This window comes from Saimiri boliviensis, chromosome 16 (assembly GCF_048565385.1).
Source record: "Saimiri boliviensis isolate mSaiBol1 chromosome 16, mSaiBol1.pri, whole genome shotgun sequence".
Lineage (NCBI taxonomy): Eukaryota > Metazoa > Chordata > Mammalia > Primates > Cebidae > Saimiri > Saimiri boliviensis.
Window position 1 is genome coordinate 77,609,916 of NC_133464.1, and position 20,195 is coordinate 77,630,110.

The 20,195-nt window shown below is 38.0% G+C and overlaps 1 protein-coding gene across 6 annotated transcripts in view; it reads right to left on the reverse strand.

The window, feature by feature from the left end:
- The window catches only part of B3GLCT (beta 3-glucosyltransferase), a 123,230-nt gene that overhangs the window by 74,703 nt on the left and 28,332 nt on the right, over positions 1–20,195 (reverse strand). For all 6 annotated transcript variants that reach the window (XR_012514448.1, XR_012514449.1, XM_074387886.1 and 3 more), the window contains exons 6-9: positions 16,527–16,603; positions 15,941–16,052; positions 9,604–9,740; positions 2,063–2,126 (exon numbers count right to left, since the gene is read on the reverse strand). Coding sequence is in view for 4 of the 6 variants with exons in the window: in XM_074387886.1 (XP_074243987.1) it covers positions 2,063–2,126; positions 9,604–9,740; positions 15,941–16,052; positions 16,527–16,603 (390 nt within the window). In the remaining 2 variants the exon portion in view is untranslated. The remainder of the gene's footprint in view (positions 1–2,062; positions 2,127–9,603; positions 9,741–15,940; positions 16,053–16,526; positions 16,604–20,195) is intronic.

The window sequence follows — 20,195 nt, forward strand, 5'->3', positions numbered from 1 at the left end:
GTGTTTATTTACACCATATGTTTTGTGTGGATAAGGGAACCTCCACAGTAGGCTTGCCTGGGCATGCCCACAGCAGACCGGAGGCCCAAACGCACTGGGGGATTGGGGTAGAGCCACCAGGAATTTGCGCCTTATGGAGGGGAGGAGAGTGGCCTCTTAAACTCATGTGTGGGGCCCCCAGATTTCATTTTATGAGATGAAAACCTGCTGGCAGGACCCCCTCTCTTTGCTAAGAGCTTTCCTTTCACTTAAACAAATTCCACCCTCCTCATCCTTCAGTCTGTGTGCCTAATTCTTCCTGGTCGTAAGACAAGATTCCAGATCAGCTGAACTAAGGAGCAAAAACATCCTGCATCATTTGTATACAGTTTTGTTTATATGAAGCCCAAAAGGATGCAAAATTACATGTTATTCAGAAACACATTCATACATAATAAAATACGAAGAAAAGGAAGAGGGAGAGAATTTCAAGAGAGTTTAGTTTGGGGAGATGGAAGGAGACCTCTCCTGGAGAAGCACATAGGTAGCTTCAAGGTAACTGGTAGTGGTCTCCTTCTTAAACCAGGCAAGCTACTTAAGTATTCTGTTCATTAATCTTTATACCCTTCATATATGTTAGAAATATTATTTTGTATATATTCAACATTTAGCAGATTTCCAAACCTAAGTATCTATACTAGAGCTGACTTTTCTTTAAACCTATCTAGGCAGAACTTGTTTTTCAACAAGTCATTTTTTTCATCTTTGTGGAAGAGAAGAATTATGTTTATTTACCCTCAAATATTCTGTATTGTCATTTAAAGACACCTGAGAAGTTAGAAAGTCTTGTGTGTGCCTTCTTGTCCCTGGAAGGACATTAGCACTGCTGGACTGAATTACATGCCAAGATTTACCTTCATGTCCCAACATACAGATTCCTGCAGAGAATGAGAGGCAAGACTGTTTTATACAGTCAGGCATGCCCACAAATGAAATTCAAAAAGGGCATTCTTAATGATGATTTGAGAATGATTAATGATGGGACACCTGCCACCTGTCTTCAGGATAACTGGTTACAGATGTCCACTAAATGTGAAGAAACCAGGAGGGTTAGGGCTCTAGGCTGCCTGCTTGGGACCAATTGGCTCAATTCTGCTCCAGAGGGCCAACCACAGACACACAACAAAGTCTTATGTCTTAGTCTGTTCAGGCTGCTACAATAAAATACCATAGACTGAGTGGAATCTAAATAACAAATTTATTTCTCACAGTTCTGTGGGCTGGGAAGTCTAAGATCAAGGGACTAGCAGATTCAGTGGTGAGGGTCTGCTTCCTGGTTCATGGATGGCACTTCTAGCTGTGTCCTCACATGGTAGAAAGGGCAAGGAAACTCCCTGGAGCCTCTTGAGTGTTAATTCCATTCATGAAGGCTCCACTCTCATACCCTTACCATCTCCCACAGGTCCACCTCCAAAGACCATTTCACTGGGGCTCAGGTTTCAAGGTATGAATTAGGGGTATGAATTTAATCTATAGTGGCATATGTACAACCAAAGCACCAAGTAGGGTACTTTTAATGAATCACAAGATGCAACCTTTTCCACTCTTCTGTCTTCACCTACATAACTGAAATGAGCTTAAAATGATAGGATCCTTCCCAGCACTTTGGGAGGCCGAGGCGGGTGGATCACAAGGTCGAGAGATCGAGACCATCCTGGTCAACATGGTGAAACCCCGTCTCTACTAAAAATACAAAAAATTAGCTGGGCATGGTGGCGCGTGCCTGTAATCCCAGCTACTCAGGAGGCTGAGGCAGGAGAATTGCCTGAGCCCAGGAGGCGGAGGTTGCGGTGAGCCGAGATTGCGCCATTGCACTCCAGCCTGGGTAACGAGCGAAACTCCATCTAAAAAAAAAAAAAAATGATAGGATCTAATTCACTGGAGTGCTGTGAAATTATCCCTATGGGGAAAAGACAGATGTGGGTGGGGAAAATGCATGGTTAGGAAATGCAAAACACTTTTTATATCAAAGGACATGAATTATTGATTACTAGGACTTTTAATCAAACAAAACATGACATACCTCATGTTTTAAATCTATTGTAAAGTCGGATTTCAGAGATTCACTCTTTAGTCTCTTGGTAAGCCTAGAAAATAGAGACAGTTTGATTTTTTTAACCAAAAGAAATGTCAAACAAGACAAAAACATTCTTTACACTAAATAATGACAGAGAAAGAAAAAGGAAAGGGAAAAATAAATTGTGCTTGAGAAACAGACATGGCCACTTTTTGTTTCTTACTTTAATGAATCTTGCTGGATTTTATGGGGAAAAAGTATGAGGTTTGGGAGAAGAATCACAGTTTTATTTCAAGTCACTGTCTTGTTTAAAATTTTTTCAGTGGCTCTTTTCCCCTATAGAATAAAGCCCGAAACTCCTGAACCAGACTTGAGGGCCACACCATTCCCCTGACCATCTGCAGCTTCATAGCACCCACTTGCTACACCCAGAGCACATGACTCCTCATTGTTCTCTCCCTCCAGACATCTGCCTGGAGTGCCTGAACCCAACCTTTGCTGAGCAAACTTGTCAGCACCAAAGTCATGGGTAACTTCTCTGTAAAACTTTTCCAGACTTGCTCACCAGAGTAAATGGAAACTTCCCTGACCACCAGAGTACAAAGTACAGACCTATCAGCTTTATCACATGCATTAAAATCTGGTGTGCACACAGCTCTCTCTGTGCTATACTTTCTTCTTTGTCTTGCCAGCACTGCCCACTGTATCTTGGTACAATGAGCACTCCGTGAGCTCCCTGAAATGAATTAGGCAATATATTCTTTGATTCAAAGTTAACAAGGGAGGAATACTTACCCAAATCACCAAAATACCATATAGCTCTGTATTTCTTTATAGAGCTGAAGACTAGACCATTAGTTTAAATTAAAAACCTCCTAATACATAGTTTCACTACAAAGAAAAAATAGTGATTTTTAAAAGGAAGAATAGGCTGGGCACATTAGCTCATGTCTATAATCCCAGCACTTTGGGAGGCAAAGGCAGGAGGACTGCCTGAGGCTGGGAGTTAGAGACCACCCTGGGCAACACAGTTTAACATAAAATTTAAAACAATTTTTTAAAAATTTTAAATTAGTTGAGCATGGTGACACGTACTATAGTCCTAGCTACTTGGAAGGCTGAGGTGGGAGGATCACCTGAGCCCAGCAGTTGGAGGCTGCAGTGAACTATGATCATGCTACCATGCTCTAGCCTGAGCAACAGAGACCCTGTCTCAAAAAAAAAAAAAAGAGAGAAAAAAAATGTATAAAGAAAATGAAACAATAGTATTAAGTTTCATTTTTTTTTCTACTGTTTTTAATTACATCTGTTGGTTGGGCCGTGAAAATTTTCTATAAGAATTCACTTCTGATTAGAAGAAGGACAGAAAACAGACACAGATAAATTTGTTTCATTACAAAGAATTTGTCTCACAGCTGATACTAACATACCTTGGTAGAAGGTAGCACCAAAAGAAGCCCCATATAATATCTGTCACATTCCTGTTCAATATTTGTCCACAGATCGGTGAGTATAAGTGGGGTGGACTGAGAGACTGCATCCTCAGATACACTTGCAATATATACTTAGAGAAAAAAAAGTCTGCCCTGGCAAATGAGATCTTGTCCAACTTGAATTCTGCTCAGTTGGAGCAAGTTTTCATAAACAAACTGTATCAAGATAACTTTGGGATTTGGATTCATGCCACATGCCTTCAAAATTTAAACAGACCCCAGAGAGTAAGTATTCATTTTATTCAGGCTCCAAAGACAGAAAAGTCATACCCAGGCTTATTGTCACAAGCAAGGAACACCAAGTTGTGATCAGAATCCAAGAGGTATGTGACCTCCACTGTTAGATAGCCATGTTTCATAGGCCCCTTCATAACAGTCAATAAATACCTTAGTACTATTACCTTAAACATACTCTCCATTTTTTTTTGACTTTTCAAGTTTCTTTCTCATTCAATCCTTGAAAATTATTTTTCGTTGAGCGAAACCTCCGAAGGAGAAAAAGTAAAAACCACTGATAGAATTTCTGAGACAGGGCCAGGTGCAGTGGCTCATACCTGTAATCCTAGCACTTTGGGAGGCCAAGGCAGGTGGATCACCTAAGGTCAGGAGTTCAAGACCAGCCTGGCCAACATGGCAAAACCCCATCTCTACTAAAAATACAAAAATTAGCTGAGCATGGTGGTGCACACCTGTAGTCCCAGCCACTTGAGAGGCTGAGGCAGAAGAATTGCTTGAACCTGGGAAGCAGAGGTTGCAATGAGCCAAGATTTCCCACCACTGCATTCCATCCTGGGTGACAGAGCAAGAATCCATCTCAAAAAAAAGAAAAAGAAAAAGAGAAAAAAAAATTCTGAGACAGAGAAGGACTAATGAGAGGACAAATGAATATGTACCTGACTATCTTTCAGTGGCAATCTCTTGCAGCCCACAGAGTATACCATAACCAAGTCATGTTTACCTCAATATCACAGCCTTCTAGAGGAGTTAGCCTCACATGCCACCTCAGGTCTATGTCAGTCACCCAGTCACCTTGCAAACATGTTCAAGTTCTAAGAGTGTGCAGGATGACCAACTAACTAAAAAGGCAATACCTAGTTGTAGTAACTGGGTTTCATTTTTTTATACACCAAGCAAGGTAACAGCGTTTTTCCAATGTTAGTTTCAGTAACCAACAATACCAAGAAACCAATGAAAGCCAGAAATTCCAGTTACTCAGATGAAACGTTTCCTCATTAAATGTTCAGTTCCTGGGAAATATGACATTTGGTACTTAGCTTTCCTAATATTTAGAAGGTATTAAGTCATGGCCCCAATAGCACAGTTCGAATGACAAAACCACCTAAACTACAGATGTGCAAATGACTGAAGGCCCTCTCAATGCAACACCAGGAAAACTCCTAGCTGACTTTTTCAGTCCCACTTGTGAATCAGTCAACAGAGCAGCCTGCTGAGCGAAATCTAGATAAGGTTTGCTGGTGAAAAAACAATGGTGAAAACCAGTTAACACTGTCCTGTAACAACATATATTTGAAGAAATCATCTTATTGGAAGTTAATGAAAATTTCTCCAAAAATCTAAAAATTAAAACAATAGTTTTAATTGATCAAATGCATGGATTGCCAAGAAATATTAGGCAGTGTGAACCCAAAACTCACATCCAATAAAGTTTTGGTGGGAAATAGCTTAAGAAAGTATGTCTTATGAAATTTAAGGTAACCAGTTGTCCTGGAGACTAAGGCAGAAGAAATATTTAAGTTAACTGTAAGTTGTTGCCCTACCTACAATGTGGGCCATAAAGTCAAGGAAAGGATACAAAGGGAACTGGCATTTCTGGACTGGCACTGTTGGTTGTCTGTACAATACAGAGTTTCCCCTTCATTATTCCTAAACAAATTCTGGTTTTAATTAATTTTGAGCCCAACAATTAAACAGGCTCCAGAGTCAGAGATTGATTACTCTGGGCCAGCCAGAATCATCAATGAAATTCCCTAGCAACTGTTAATAATCTGGGGATTAGAAGTGAAAATTCTAATAATTCTAATAATCAACGAAATTCCTGGCAACTGTTAATAATCTGGGGATTAGAACATACATGCAGTTAGCCCAACCAGACTGAGCATAAGGACTTACCATTCATGGTTGGGAACAGGCTATTTACTATTGGATATAAATAGGAAATATGCAGCCCTTATTGTTTTGAAACCACCAGAGGAACCAGATTTAGGATAAATGGATTCTGTGTACTCTAGGCTTCAGCGTAGGTCCTCAATGATACTGATAAACTGCTGGTTCAACCAACCATAGACCTCACCCCAATTATAGCAATAGTATTTCCTTAATCCACTTTGAGTTGCTTCCTATTACTTGCATCCAAAGCATGCTAAATGATGTAGCTGCTAATAATAGGAAAAAATAGTCAGCACATTAGCTTTGAATTGGAAAAAAAACCAAACAGCTAGGAAGAACCAATGTTGCAGTTGCTGGGGCTAATGGATACTTTATCCTTCCTTTAGTCCTAAGTATAATACCAATTTCTTGAAGAATAAATAAGAATCCCCACTAGAAAGCCATTTTAAGATATATCTTGATCACAAGATAGCAGCTATGCCAGACAGGTTATATCATTTTATTTGCTTGATTACTTGCTGGCATCCGAAGGAAAGGAAATATGATCTAAGATAACTAGAATTTTAAATATGGCACTATGATAGAGTCTGCATATTTATTTTGCTTTGTTTTTGCTGGATATTAATGAACTATTCTACAGTTTGTTGGTCACTGTTCAGCGTTGTGACGAGCAGATGACACACCATGCAGAAGGCTATCTGGTGCCTCACTACTCTCTCATATTGGAGTCACAGGAGAAGTGCTAGGAATTTCCTGAGCTCTGTGAAAAAGATTAACCTCTTGGCCTTAATTCCCGTAGTCAAAGTTCCCCATTGCTATGGTCTGAATGTTTGTGTTCCCTCTCAAATTCATAGGCTGAAGTCCTACCCCTCAAGGTGATGTTATTAGGAGGCAGGGCCTTTGGCAGGTGATGAGGCCTGGGGAGGGAACTCTCATGAATGGGACTGCACCATTATAAAAAAGACCCCTCACCCCTTCTGCCACATGAGGGGCCACAGCAAGAAGGAAAGGAACCAGAAAGCCAGCCCTCATGAGACACTGAATCTGCCAGTGCCTTGATCTTGGACTTCAGTCTCCAGAACTATGAGAAATAAAACTGTTGTTGTTTATAAGCTTCCCGGTTTATGGCATTTTCTTGTAGCAGCCCAAAGAGAGTAAGATACCTACACACCTTGCTGCAGTGATGAGGCCCTCAGTTCTCTCCCCTAAATACTGTTAAACTTGACTAGAAAGAGAGCTATGTGGTCCCTATGGAAGCTGCACTGGCTGCCTTACCTTGTCAACAGATGTGTTCAATGATCTCACAAACACAACAGGGAAGGGATTCATGGACCTGTGTGTGGTCTCCTGTGGGACTACCTTGCAAAATGCCAGATAATCCATAACATAAATTTGCCCCTTAACAAGGCTAACATCTTGGCTAGTGCGCAACCTGCAACCCTGGTTCACAAATCTCCAGAAGCTGGTCATGTGGTGAGCATGGGATAGTAATGAGGTGAGCACTAGCCAGAGCCAACAGAACTGGCCAGTGCTCTGGGTGCTGCTACACTTATGAGCAATGAAGCAGAGGGCAGAGGTTTCCTCAAACAGATTATACTTAATGCCAGCATGTCAGCCAATACGAGTTGAGCTGAACTGCCCTACACAGGGATGCCAGAAGTCAAAATGTATTCAAACAGGATGTCTTCCATCCATCTGCACCTGGTTAAGACAGTCAAAGGAAGCAAGAATAAATAGTTACTTCTAACACCCAATTCAACAAAAACTTAATTGAATTCAGCATCAAGAGGTCTCCAAGAAAGCCTTGCTAGAGGAAGACAGGAAATTGTGATGGGAAGAAGGAAGGTAAAACTCTAGACTATAGGATTTGCCTTCAAGATGAGAGGCCTCCTGGATCAGAAGGCAGTGACGAAGAAAAGAGCTCACCTGGCTTCAGGGAAAGGATTAGGCCCCCTGCTTGCCATATAGCTGTTCCTGGGTCCCCTGGTTTCCTCTTTAGTCCCGAAGGAAGAAACACCTGCTGCACTCACAGCACTTTACAGAGGCGGCTATAGCTGTGTTTGTTCCTCTCTCAAGGGATTTCCACAGCATACGGGAAACGGGAGAGAAACAGGATTATGCAGGAGTTGGGACTTCTCTCACAAAGAAGTCACACCAAATCTTTCCATACTGTAAAGCCAACTGGACACAGAACAAGGAAGGCTAGAGGAAGCCTCCTGTGGTGGAGGATGAGAAGAATACATGAAGAAGGGAGAAGGGACAGGGGCTCAGCCTACTAAGTTCAGGTCACAGCTTCTATTCATTAAGAGTCCAGACTCAACAAAGGTAGCTGAACAGGCCCCAACATCAGGCTGCTGGACACTGTGGGAAAAGAGTGTCCTGGGAGCTCCTGGTCCTCAACCTATAGCAAACCAAAGTGTATTTAATTTGAGAAGAAACATGACCCAAGGCTGCTGAAGGGCAGAACATATTCCCCTCTTCCCTGCAGAGCACAGAACCAGGCAGACTAGTAGAGGGTGAGAAGGCAACGAGCACTACTTTTTCTGGTCTTCACTCCCCTTCCTCCTTGACCCTTCTAAGAATAAAGGGAGGAAAACTGTGCAGATGCTCTTAGGCATGCTTGCTAGGGGCCAGGAGAAGGGCATCCTTGCCTGGCCGTCCCAGGACTGAGTGTGTGAGTCAAGGATCTTAATCGGAAACAAAAACAGTCCGCTGTGGCTAAAGCATAATGTACATTTATTAAAGGATACAGATGGCTCATGGAATTACTGAAAAGTCTGAGTAAACAGACTTTAAGGTGAGATTCCAAGAACCACCTGATTTGTACCACAGAAATGAGCAGCTTGGGAGCTTCAGACTCTGCCATCATCAGGAAGCTGCTGTTAACTTCTCTCCGCAAATGACTCTCCCTCAGCCACGAATCTCAATTCGAATGTTCCCCCCATGCTCTGTCTCCTTCCCCACACAATTCAGTTCCCAAAAATATACAGACAAACATAACACATTTACCTGATGGAACCTACAACATACGGCTGCTTCCTTCCTAGCAAGGCAGGCTAGGAAACAAAGGGGGTTTTGTTGTTTGGATTCTACACTGGAAAGGAGGGCATCACACTACAGAGAACTTTCAAACGTGAAAGGAGTAGTCAAGAAGTTTTGGCCAGCCATGAATGAAAAGGAATGTACTGTCCTGTATATCTACAAGGGGCTAAAAAGATTTAAAAGACCCCAAATCCTAGAAACAGGACACTTAATGATAGAAAGTCTTTCATCTCTGAAGATATCAAAGCCACAAGTGCTTTACCAGCTTTCCACTCCCTAGAGAACAAAAACATACAATTAATCTAAAGGGCCTGTCAACAATCATATCTCCTGAATTACAATTTAACCGTCTTCACTTTCCACATCTAACAGAGTACCATTGTGATTATACACACAAGTACCTAGGTATACCTTTAGCACCTTCCACTAGATGTCCCTACTGCCTGGGCCGTGTTTAAGTATGCACAGCCATGCACATGACGAGTCATCAACTCTCAACCCCAGCATGGTACTGATTCATTTTCTTGGAGGTGATCAAAGTTACATCCATAGCTAAGTAGATCCCTTAACAATAGTAATGATGCTTTCATGTGCATGGTTCTCACAGCACTTCTGTGTTCTCCCGTAGTCTCACAACTTATTATTTTGTGGATGAGTAAGAAGTACAGAAAGGTTGAATGATTTATCTGAAGGGTCTAGTAAATGACAGCGCAGAAGCAGAAACCCTCAGGCACCTGGCTCCTTTTCCAGGTCTTACCACACACTGCCTCTGGCTGAAAAACTCATTTGAGATCCTGAGATCCATCAGTTACAGTACTCAATGAAATTAAAGTTGAATGCACACCCCTCTTGCTCCCCCCACAAAAAAGTCCAATAAATTCTTACTTGTTTACAAGTGGAATACTTAAGGCCCAGCCTGCAGCAAAGTCTGGATACTTAAAAACTGTAGGATTCTCGGAAAAGGCATAATGGTGAATTATTGTAGATTCTTCATCATGTAATGCTTTTCCTAAAAACCATTCCTGTTAAATAAAGAAACAACAAATTACCTTAAAAACAGTCATTTCATGTAAAACCAATACAAAGTTGTACTAATAGTTTTAGATAATTAAATATTTTGGGTGATAAAGAGTTATTAGCACAGATTAAGTAACTCTAGAGAATGTGAACAAAAATATAATTAACACTAGTATGATAATGAATATAACAAAGCTCTGTATATAAAATGTAGTTCAAGATCTGATTATCAGGATGAACAAAACGTTAGTCATCATTGTACCATAAATGTGTAAAAGTGGTTATTTTATAGAATATTCCACATAAAAAAACTATTAGGGCAAAGAAATAGTATACCCTTACACCTTACTGAGGTTTTCAAACAATAATTCCTTTCAGAATCAGTGATTATTTGAAAAAATTCAAATCATTGAATCAGTGAAAAAAATTCCTTTCAGAATCAGTGATTACTTGTTTATTTATTTATTTGTTCAAAGGATTTTTATTGAGAATCTACCACACACCAGGCAGGAACACAGCTTATCCTATAGTGGAGAAATGGAAATTAAGCAAGTAAATAAAATAACTTCAGGTAGTGACTGAAATGTGCTATGATGAAAATAAATCAGGGTGACTAGGAGCTGCCCTGAAAAGACAGGGAAATCTCTTATGCTATAACAAACTGAGATGAAAATATAAAGGAGCTGGCTCCATGCAAAAATCTGTTAGTCATATAATGATGATAGCATTTTGTTCATCCTCAGTAGCGAACTGAAATGAAATAATATCAAAGAGCCAGCTCTATGCAAAAATCTAAGGAAGAGCCATCAAAGGACTTAATGCAAAGTCCCTAAGTTGGGAGAAAGTTTGATATAGTCAATGAGAAAAGAAATCCAATGTGGCTGGAGCTACTGGGTGTGGGAATAAGGTACAAAAGAGACAGGCAAAAGGCTGACCAGGGTGAGTTTTATGTGCCAGAGGAAAGGAGCACAGACTTTATTCTAAGTGTAATGAAAGGCTTCCACTTCTGACCACAATAGCATAATCTGGATCACATCTACTCTCCTGTTGAGAACAAGTATAAAAGCTGGAGAAATGACATAAAGCAAAGGATGGAAGCCATCAGAAAAAAAACAAAGGCAGATAGGACATAAAAGGCTAAGATCCCAGAATTAGAAAGCCCATCCATGGAAGCCCCATATTGGCCTCCTCTTTTCCTCAAGGAATTTGCCGATTCCTAGAGCTACAAATAGCACACAGCCAAAAGCAGCAGCTGGGAGCTTTTGCAACCTCACCAGACTAAAGAGACAGAAGCCGGAGCTGGAGACATTGAGAGGAGAAATGTAAGGGGGTCCCAAGATGCTGCATGCACATTTTCCTCAATGAACTAAGCTGCACAAAAACCAAAGGAAAAAAATAAGAACCAAGCAGAAAGCAACAGTGGAGAGGCTAAAATGCTGAACAAAGCCTTTGGCAATACTGTAGTGCTGGGAGACCAAAGTCGGGAGTTCTGACTCTGCCAGGACAAAAGGGCTCTGGAGTAAGGGCAGTCTACAGACAGACCTACCCAAACAAGGTCTACAACCCAGAAGATTAAATCCTTCTATATGTAGGAAGTCCTATCATCTACAGCCTTCTTAATTTTTCACATAAAACACCTGAGATTTAGTCAAAAATACCAGGCAGAGAAAGAAACAAGACCAAACCAGAAACAAGAAAAGTGAAAAACAGAAAGAGATGCACAGATGAGACAGATTTCGCAGTTATCAAATAAGACTTTTAAATAGCTATGGTTAACATGTTTTTTAAGCATAAAATTTTTTCTTTTAAATTGCACAAAAGAACTAGAATTTATAAACAAGAGCCAAATGAAAAATCTAAAACTTAATAATGCAAGAACTAAAGTTAGTAATTCAAAAGGATATTAAGCACAATAGCAGAGAAGATTTAACTGGTAAGTTAAATCTTTCCAGATTGAAGTCTGGAAAGCAAGTTGGTAAAAAATAACCAGACTGTTACAAGAAAAAAAAAGGGAGGACAATAGAGAAAAGAGCTTATGGCAATATGAGACACAGGGAAAGGGATGAAATGTACAACACTGGAAACCAAGGATAGACAGAATGGAACTGAAGCAATATTTGAAGAATACAGGCTTAGAATTTTCCAAAACCAACAAAAGTCATCAAGTTCTAGACTCAGGAAGCTCTATACACTCCAGTGAGGGCAAATACAAAGAAAATCACACACAGGCACATAATGGTAACACTGTTTGAAGAAAAAAATGAACCCATCTTAAGTCTTAGGTTTTTAATATGAGCAAGTGGATACACAGTAATGCCATTTCTGGATGAGGAAGTCTGAAGATGGAAGAGGTTTAGAAAGGCATTGAGAGTTCAGTTTTGAACATTTTGAGTTTTAGGTTCCTATTAGATAAGCAAAGGTATGAAGCAGGCAGCTTGACATAAGAGTAGAAAGCACATGGCTGACTCCCTCAGTTCCTCTGCTCTGTTCACACGTGACCTGGTAAGTGAGGTATTCATTGAATACCCTATTATAGACAGGTAAGCCCATTCCCAATACATCCCTTACTCCCTTATTCTGCTTTATTCTTCTCCATGGCACTTGTTTATACATTTATTTGCATTTTTCTTTATTGCTATTTTTCCCCTGAAACAAGAACACCACCTCCTTATAGGCAGGGATGTTGTCCAGTTTGTTCACTGCTGTATCTTCAATACACCTAACATGTAATAGATGCTCAATAACTTCTTGTCAAATGAATATAGCAAGTCCAGGAGAGATTTAAAAAGCAACTCTCCTCTACTGAAGAAACTAGAGCATACAATATGAATCAAGTACCCTGCGTTCTAAAAGATTTACATATTTTTCTCTCTAATCCAACCAAGACCACCTTACTCTCTGTTTAACAGAATATAAAATCAAGAAGATACCGTACATGAGCACTCTCAGGTATTTCTTAAGAGCCTTATTCTGCTTATGGTTGCATTGCAAATGCCTCCCAGAGTTCTAGTTTTCCTCAATTCACCAAAGGTCATAACTGAACATACGTGACAGCTATTAATTTTTAAATCTAACACTAAAACTATATAGAGTCACAGATCCATATGACTTTCTTCTTGATACTTTGCCTATGGATATATGAAGTCACTACTGGGTAAGAGTAATACCCTGTAATGGCCAAGACGAATGACCTCAGCTTGAGATGAAAATTCAACCTTTTTTTAAAAATCAATAATAAAGCTCTTTATCAAGTGGTTTATCAAGCAACTAAACCTTAACCCACAGGAAAATCACCATATTTTACATACCATGCCAATATAGCTTGTATAAAGAAAATAAACATCCAGTACATTTTGGAAACTTTCTTACAAATCTTTCACTATTAAAACCTTTCCCTATTAAAACCTCTGGTTCCAAATAGTTTTATGCAAAACACGTTATGGTTTATCTCCTAATTGCAGTGTTCAACTGTAGAGTATATGATTGTTTTTCAACATTTTTGTGTGGGTTATAAACTACTTTAAAAAATTACTATAGAATCCACAGAAAGAGCCACTCCCCTAATCTTTCTTAATGACTTTCTTAATGATTTCATTAAAAGAACAATTATAATCAAAAAGAACCTTAAAATAATAACTCAGTGTTCCACTAGTATCTTAGAATTACTTTTTACAAGCACCTATGTTTTATCTCTATTAAAAATACATTTAGGCCAGGTGTGGTGGCTCCCACCTGTAATCAATCCCAGCACTTTGGGAGGCCAAGGCAGGTGGATCACTTGAGGCCAGGAGTTCAATACCAGACTGGCCAACATGACAAAACCCCATCTCTATTAAAAATACAAAAATTAGTCAGGTGTGGTAGTGCATGACTGTAGTCCCAGCTACTTGGGAGGCTGAGGCATGAGAATCACTTGAACCCAGGAGGCAGAAGTTGCAGTGAGCCAAGATTGCACCATTGCACTCTAGCCTGGGTGACAGAGTGAGACTCTGTCTCAAAAAATAAAATAAATTTAAAGTCAACATTCTTCATCAAATACACATATATTAAAAGCATACTGTGGTTACAAAGCAATGACTTCAAACAACATAAAAAAATTTATATAAATCACTGAGGAAGATAATTTAACAAAGATTAATACAAGTTAAAGTTTTACATTTAAAATATTTTATGACAGTATACCTTTTTGTATTAGTAAGAATGACTGAAAGATGAAGGAAAAAAATCAGAATCAAACAAAATGCCTTATACCCTAATACATTACATAATTATTTTAAGGTACACAAAGCTTATTTGTATAAATATCAAAGCCAGGTTTGCTTTATACTTTTTTCCTAAGTTTCAAATGGTGGGGAGGAAAAAAACATCACAGTGGTTTCAGCCAACTTCAACATTATATAATCTTTATCATTTCTTACTGCTAGTTTCAAAAGAAATAAAGCATAGATTTTTTTTTTCATATGGCAGAGTTCAGAAAAGAGGGAGAAAACGTCTCCTTTTGCCTCTGTTCTGTACTTGCTTTTCATGAACTTGCTTTGAACTTTTCAATTTGTCATCCCAATTTTCATTAAAAAGCAAAGTGAGTCACCATCTCCCGTACAGAATTAGAGCTATGGATAATGGAAAAATAATCTCCAGGTGAAATGAACACTAGGAGGAGGTTAAAACTCCTACATTCTAAGAAAGACTTGGGAGTTTTTCTCAAGCCAAAAGGAAACATAAAAGCCTAACAAATGGTTTACATAAAACATGGCAAAAAGTACACAGATGCTGGTTAGTATCATCTGAAAAGACTGGATGAGACAGGTTCGTAATTCTTTTCTTTGAAGGAATTATTTTTTTAACCCAATGACCTTCTCATCCAATTATATCTAAAGCTTCCCAGAAATCAAAAAGCATGAAGAAAAACCATAATGAATCTTTCCAGTATTTAAAGATTATCAAAGGCAGTGGTTTCTATCAGTAACAGACTTTCCAGTGTTTGGAGAAAATAATCTAATGATCACTGTTGCCCAGTGTTTGACATCTACATCAACAAACCAAGCAGCACCCAGAAGCTTGCCTTTTATTCCCCATGAGCTCATTACATCTGATTCATCTCAGGAGTGAGCATCTGAAGGTAGGTGGGACAGGTTTCCACTGGGACCCGAAAGGGTCCAACTCTGCTTATCTCAAGTTTAAAGAATTCCAAAAAGTGATCAGGTTGTAACCTGGGCTTCTTTCCTCTGAAAGAGATCTGAATGAGCTCCATTTACTCTTGACGCTTTTCCAAGGCAGCTCTCTAAACCTAAAGAGCCTTTGAACACAGCCCAGCAGCAAAACTGATTATTACAGTGTTATAAAGTCATTGACAAACATTCACTGAACACCTACTAAGTGTTAAACACTCTGCTCAGGGCTAGGGATTTCAAGGCAAACAAGATCCAGTTGCTAATCTGCGCAAAATAAAAATAAGATTTGAAAATGTAAAAGCAGTGGTGGACTTCACTGAGTTCCTCTGGTTTAAGATACATCCCTTCTTACCCCTATTCTTTCTCAAATAGTGTTCCTTCTGCCTGCAGACCTGTTTTCTCTCTTGCTAACTCCTACTCATCCTACAGAACTCGGATTAAATGTCACTTCCTGTCCTTACCCTCCTAGGTTAGATTCAATGCCCCTGTTACATGTCTCTAACAGCACCCTCGTCGTCTTTATTAGAGATGTTTTGCTTCTAACCATAACTGCTTCTCTAAGGGTCTGTTCTAGAACCCTGCTATTTTGTGCCACCCACGTGGTCAGAATTGTCATCTGTTTTGTTCTAGCCTCTGCCATCCACAGTGCTCAGTATACAGCTGGCACTCAAAATAATTTTTCTATCTAAAATATGGTCATATCTGATAAGAAGAAATAGCCAACTTAAGTTTACTGCTATGATAATCAGTTTTTGAACTTCAAGTCATAATTTTCAACTCTGAAATTGCCAACACATATATTAACAGATTTTTTTTTCATTTAAAATGGCTCGTTATAAGCTATGTCCCTCTAAAAGTTACAAACTTCAAAGAAAATTATTTAACGTACCTTCCAGACATTCAACAATGTTTCATTCTTTTTCATTTTAAACTCAGTGGTTTTTTATTAGATTCAAAAACCTCTTAATCAAAATTAAATCTCCTTTGAAACACTGTCCCCCAAAAATAAGAACTGGTATTGAAATTATATTCACCTTAGAGGAGTCGTATCTTCTGAGAGTTTCCAAGAGTTTTGGAACCCGTATTCTTGTCTCTTCTTCAAAGAAGAAAATCCATGATGCATTTCTGCTATATGTTACCGAAAAGCTGACAAAAAGAAACAAGTTTCAGTAATCACTTCCGTAAAATGAGTTAATAATAAGGTTTAAAACTGATCAGTAGGAAATGAATGCAGGGTACACACAATGGCATATCTAGTTTCTTTCCTCTATATTTTTCTTCAGTTTATAGAAAAGCCAGATGCTAATGGTTTATAAAACAGCCAGAGTTCTTAAAGTTAATTATCTCCATAACAACATTAGTTCAGGGGATAAATAATTTTCAAATATCAACTTGAAGCATTTTCTCTTCTAAGAAAAAGCATATATAAAAACAAAATCTATTCATGATTAAGAACCAATTATCAATAAGTTTGATTAAGGTAGTAATCATAAAAAGTAAAACTCAAATTTACTTCACTTACTGACTGAGGAAAACCATACTCTCTTAACAAAAAGACTACGGGCATAAAAGTGTTCAGGTGGGAATGTCAGTCATTCACACATTGTGAGTTAAACGTACTGCGGTAATAATGGAAGTATGGTCCATGCACCTTCTTGCTTAGCTAGCTGATGAAGGAGGAGGACACTGGGGAGCTCCTGAAAAAACAAGGATCAAAGAAGATAAATATGAATTGACTACTCCAAAAAAAGTTTAAAAAGAGAAGAAAAGGTTTGGCTTAAAATGCAGCTGTTTCTAGAGCCCTGACATGGTACTCTTCACACCACTTCTTTTTCCTCATTTTCTCCAGGAGCTACTGGAAATGAAGTATTTTGGCTGAATCCATGCAACCTCTGCACCACCCACGCACTCAAATAGGGCTCAAGACCTACAAGGAGGGTTTTTCCTGACTCAGAGCCAACCTGAAATCTGTAAAGGTGACTTGAAGGGAAGAGCCCAGGGGAAGCAGTGAGGGATAACTCAGAGGCACAGAAGCAGTTTTTTATTTTATATACAACATACGGAACATGTTAAAAGGAAAACCTTTTGGCTAAACTACAGGATACAATATCTGATCTACCTCATGTGCAAAAATTACTTTTTAAAGTTCTCTAAACACATTGAAACACTCTGATAACAAAAAGTTTTGGTCTAGAAATATAATCCTTAAATTACTCAGGCCATAATAGAATAGCATAATAATGGAATTGATAAATTTATAAGCATAGGAGGCACTAAAACTCAGAAATAAGGCACAACTGTGCTTACATAAATTATATACACATATATAAAGAGAGATTTTTAAGGCTACGAGTGTTAGCTTTGAAACAAAACACTATTTGCTATATTTCAAGTTGTTACAAAAGCCAAAAGTCAAAAATTTCATATCTGATATGCTTAAACCTCCTCCCCCAACAAACTTTATTATATCCTGTGTTTTATACTAGCTATAAAACTATATTCCTAGTAGCCATTACAGACAAAAAATTTAAGAATAAGTGCCTAAATATCTGAAATATTACTGGACTGATGTGTGTTCCACAGCAGTCTTAAAATTCATAGACATTTATTATGAAGAACACAACAGTCTTTAATATAAATCTTTGGAATTAAATTTCAAGTAAACCTCATTTATTTATTTTATATAGTATTCAACTTCCATGTACAAATATAAAATGCAAAAAACAGTAATCAAAGGTTAAATCAGACAAACAATGTGGTATGTTAGAAAGACAGACTACACCTTAAGATGGAATTAGCAGTTACGCAATATAAATAATTCAGGGCCTTCCTACCATTGCTTCTGAATTATGCAGTAATTTTCATTGTCTTTTTAAAATTCCAGCAAATATATATATTCACGAAGGATTACATAAGAGCAAAAAATCATGTGTAAAGAAACTAATAATGTTACTATTTGCATAAAACTTTAGACTTATGGGTAAATGCAAATGCGACCTAGACAAGAAAAGAAATATATCAAATACTTTTAAAAGTTTTACATAAAAGAAAGCAGTAATCAGTTATTATGCATCAACTGAAATTACGATGAAAGCTTTTATAACAATGGAAATGTCTTTATGTTTAATAGAAAAAAACAGACATGATTCTAAGAATAAAACAAAATCCTAGATGAACAGACTAGAGGAACCAGAAAGTGAAAATATTTGTGTCAAGATGATAGAATAATGAGATATATGCTTTAAAAATCCTTCAATGTAAATAAAACATAGCTAAGTTTTTTAAAAATTGAAGGAAAATGAATGTACCTCAAAAATTTACTTCCAAACAAGTATTATACTTCCTAATTATAGGATATATATATATATATATATATATATATATATATATATATATATATAAAGTAATATCAACAGCTATTAACTGAGAAAAGGTTTCCTTTGATGCCTAAACAGTAACCTCAGCAGAAAGGCTACAAGGGCACTTTCCTGGCAGAGATTAGAAGACAAAGCTTATGAATAACTCTGCCACAACAATAAAAATGTGGCAGGCAAAGGTGTAGGTAATGCAAACAAGGAATCACATCCTAGACTGAAATAAACTTTATGGATTATCAGTAGATTAAAGTCATTCATAGCTCCATTACATTTGCTTACTAAATCATATACTAGATTTCATATTTGCTTCAGTTTGTGAACCCAAGATCAAACAAATTTCCTGTCCCTCTATATCTCCAAATAACAACATTTCAACAGCTAGCATGCCTTGTTAATAACACTCTCCAAAGGTGAGTACTCAAAAATACAAAGTGGGTGCTACCTTGGCACTCAGAAACCTGCTCTTGATTAACTCTTGAGTAAGCCAAGGTCATCTTAATTATAAATAAATTTTAATCTACTAATCCCCAAAAATGCCCGAGAGATTTTATTCTTGTCATATACATACATACACACACACACACACACATATATATATATATGCACGAATGCACACAGAGACCCAAACAGACATAATAATACACTTAGATATAGTAGCACCTTAAAGGTAATTTTCAAAAGATTGCAATAAAATTTTTTATCAAATGATCTTATCTCAGTTCCTACCACTTAGGATTATAATAATTTATGTCCCATCTGTCACAAGATTTAGACCTCCTTAAAGGTAGTGTCACTAAATGCTACCATTTCAGATTCAAAGCAAGTTTTTATTTTTATTTTTGGAGACAGAGTTTTGTTCTTGTCACCCAGGCTGGAGTGCAATGGCGCTGCAACCTCCACCTTCTGGGTTCAAACGATTCTCCTGCCTCAGCTTCCTGAGTAGCTGGGATTACAAGCATGCACCACCACACCTGGCTAATTTTTGTATTATTAGTACAGATGGGGTTTCACCATGTTGGCCAGGCTGGTCTCAAACATCTGACCTCAGGTGATCCACCTGCCTCAGCTCCCAAAGTACTGGGATTACAGGCATGAGCCTGTAATTATGGATTACACCATGCCCAGACTCAAAGCAAGTTTTTAAATAAGTAACTGGATGAATAACTAAAAAATAGTTTTCAAATTAAAATTCAAGGGGAAAATAAGAAAATATTATATCAAGATTACCAAGAGCTGTCTGGAATAAAGACATAGTAAAGGCATTCATGCATGCAGCAACTGTCGTCAATCTAAATGATGCCTAATCATGCTACTATTTCAAACCTAAAAGGTAATTCAAAATTCTCTTGATAATGAGATAATGCCGCATCAGGGGCAAGCATAAAGGAGCTAAATATACAAATGATCAAATATGGATAAATGACAGAAAAGGGCAAGAAAACAAAAAGGTTGACTGCAGTAATTTAAACTTTTGTGTCAATTCTAGTCATCTCTTTGAATCAAAGCCTGACTTTATCAGCATCCACTGGTATCGCAATCACTTTGAAGACAGAAAGCCTACTGAACTTTCAGTTGGTACTTCCTTGGAACATATTTGTTATCAAGGCATGAATTCATATTTAAAGCAGTTAATAATTTTTGAGAGCAAACAAATTTAAAACCAACATTCTAATTCATTAGTTGGTTCTTATACATATTCATCTTCCTCATTTGGGAAAGGGATTTGATTCCAGTATCACAGCTGAGTATTCTCACAGTAGTTTGAGAATGGAGAAGGGCCATTATTCTTAACATGGAGGGGAAATCATTAAAAACTTATATATAGAAATATTAATAGTATGAATGAAAAAGCTAATCTTTGAATGTGGATTAAAATAGATGAATATTTAAAATATCACAAATAACCTTAATT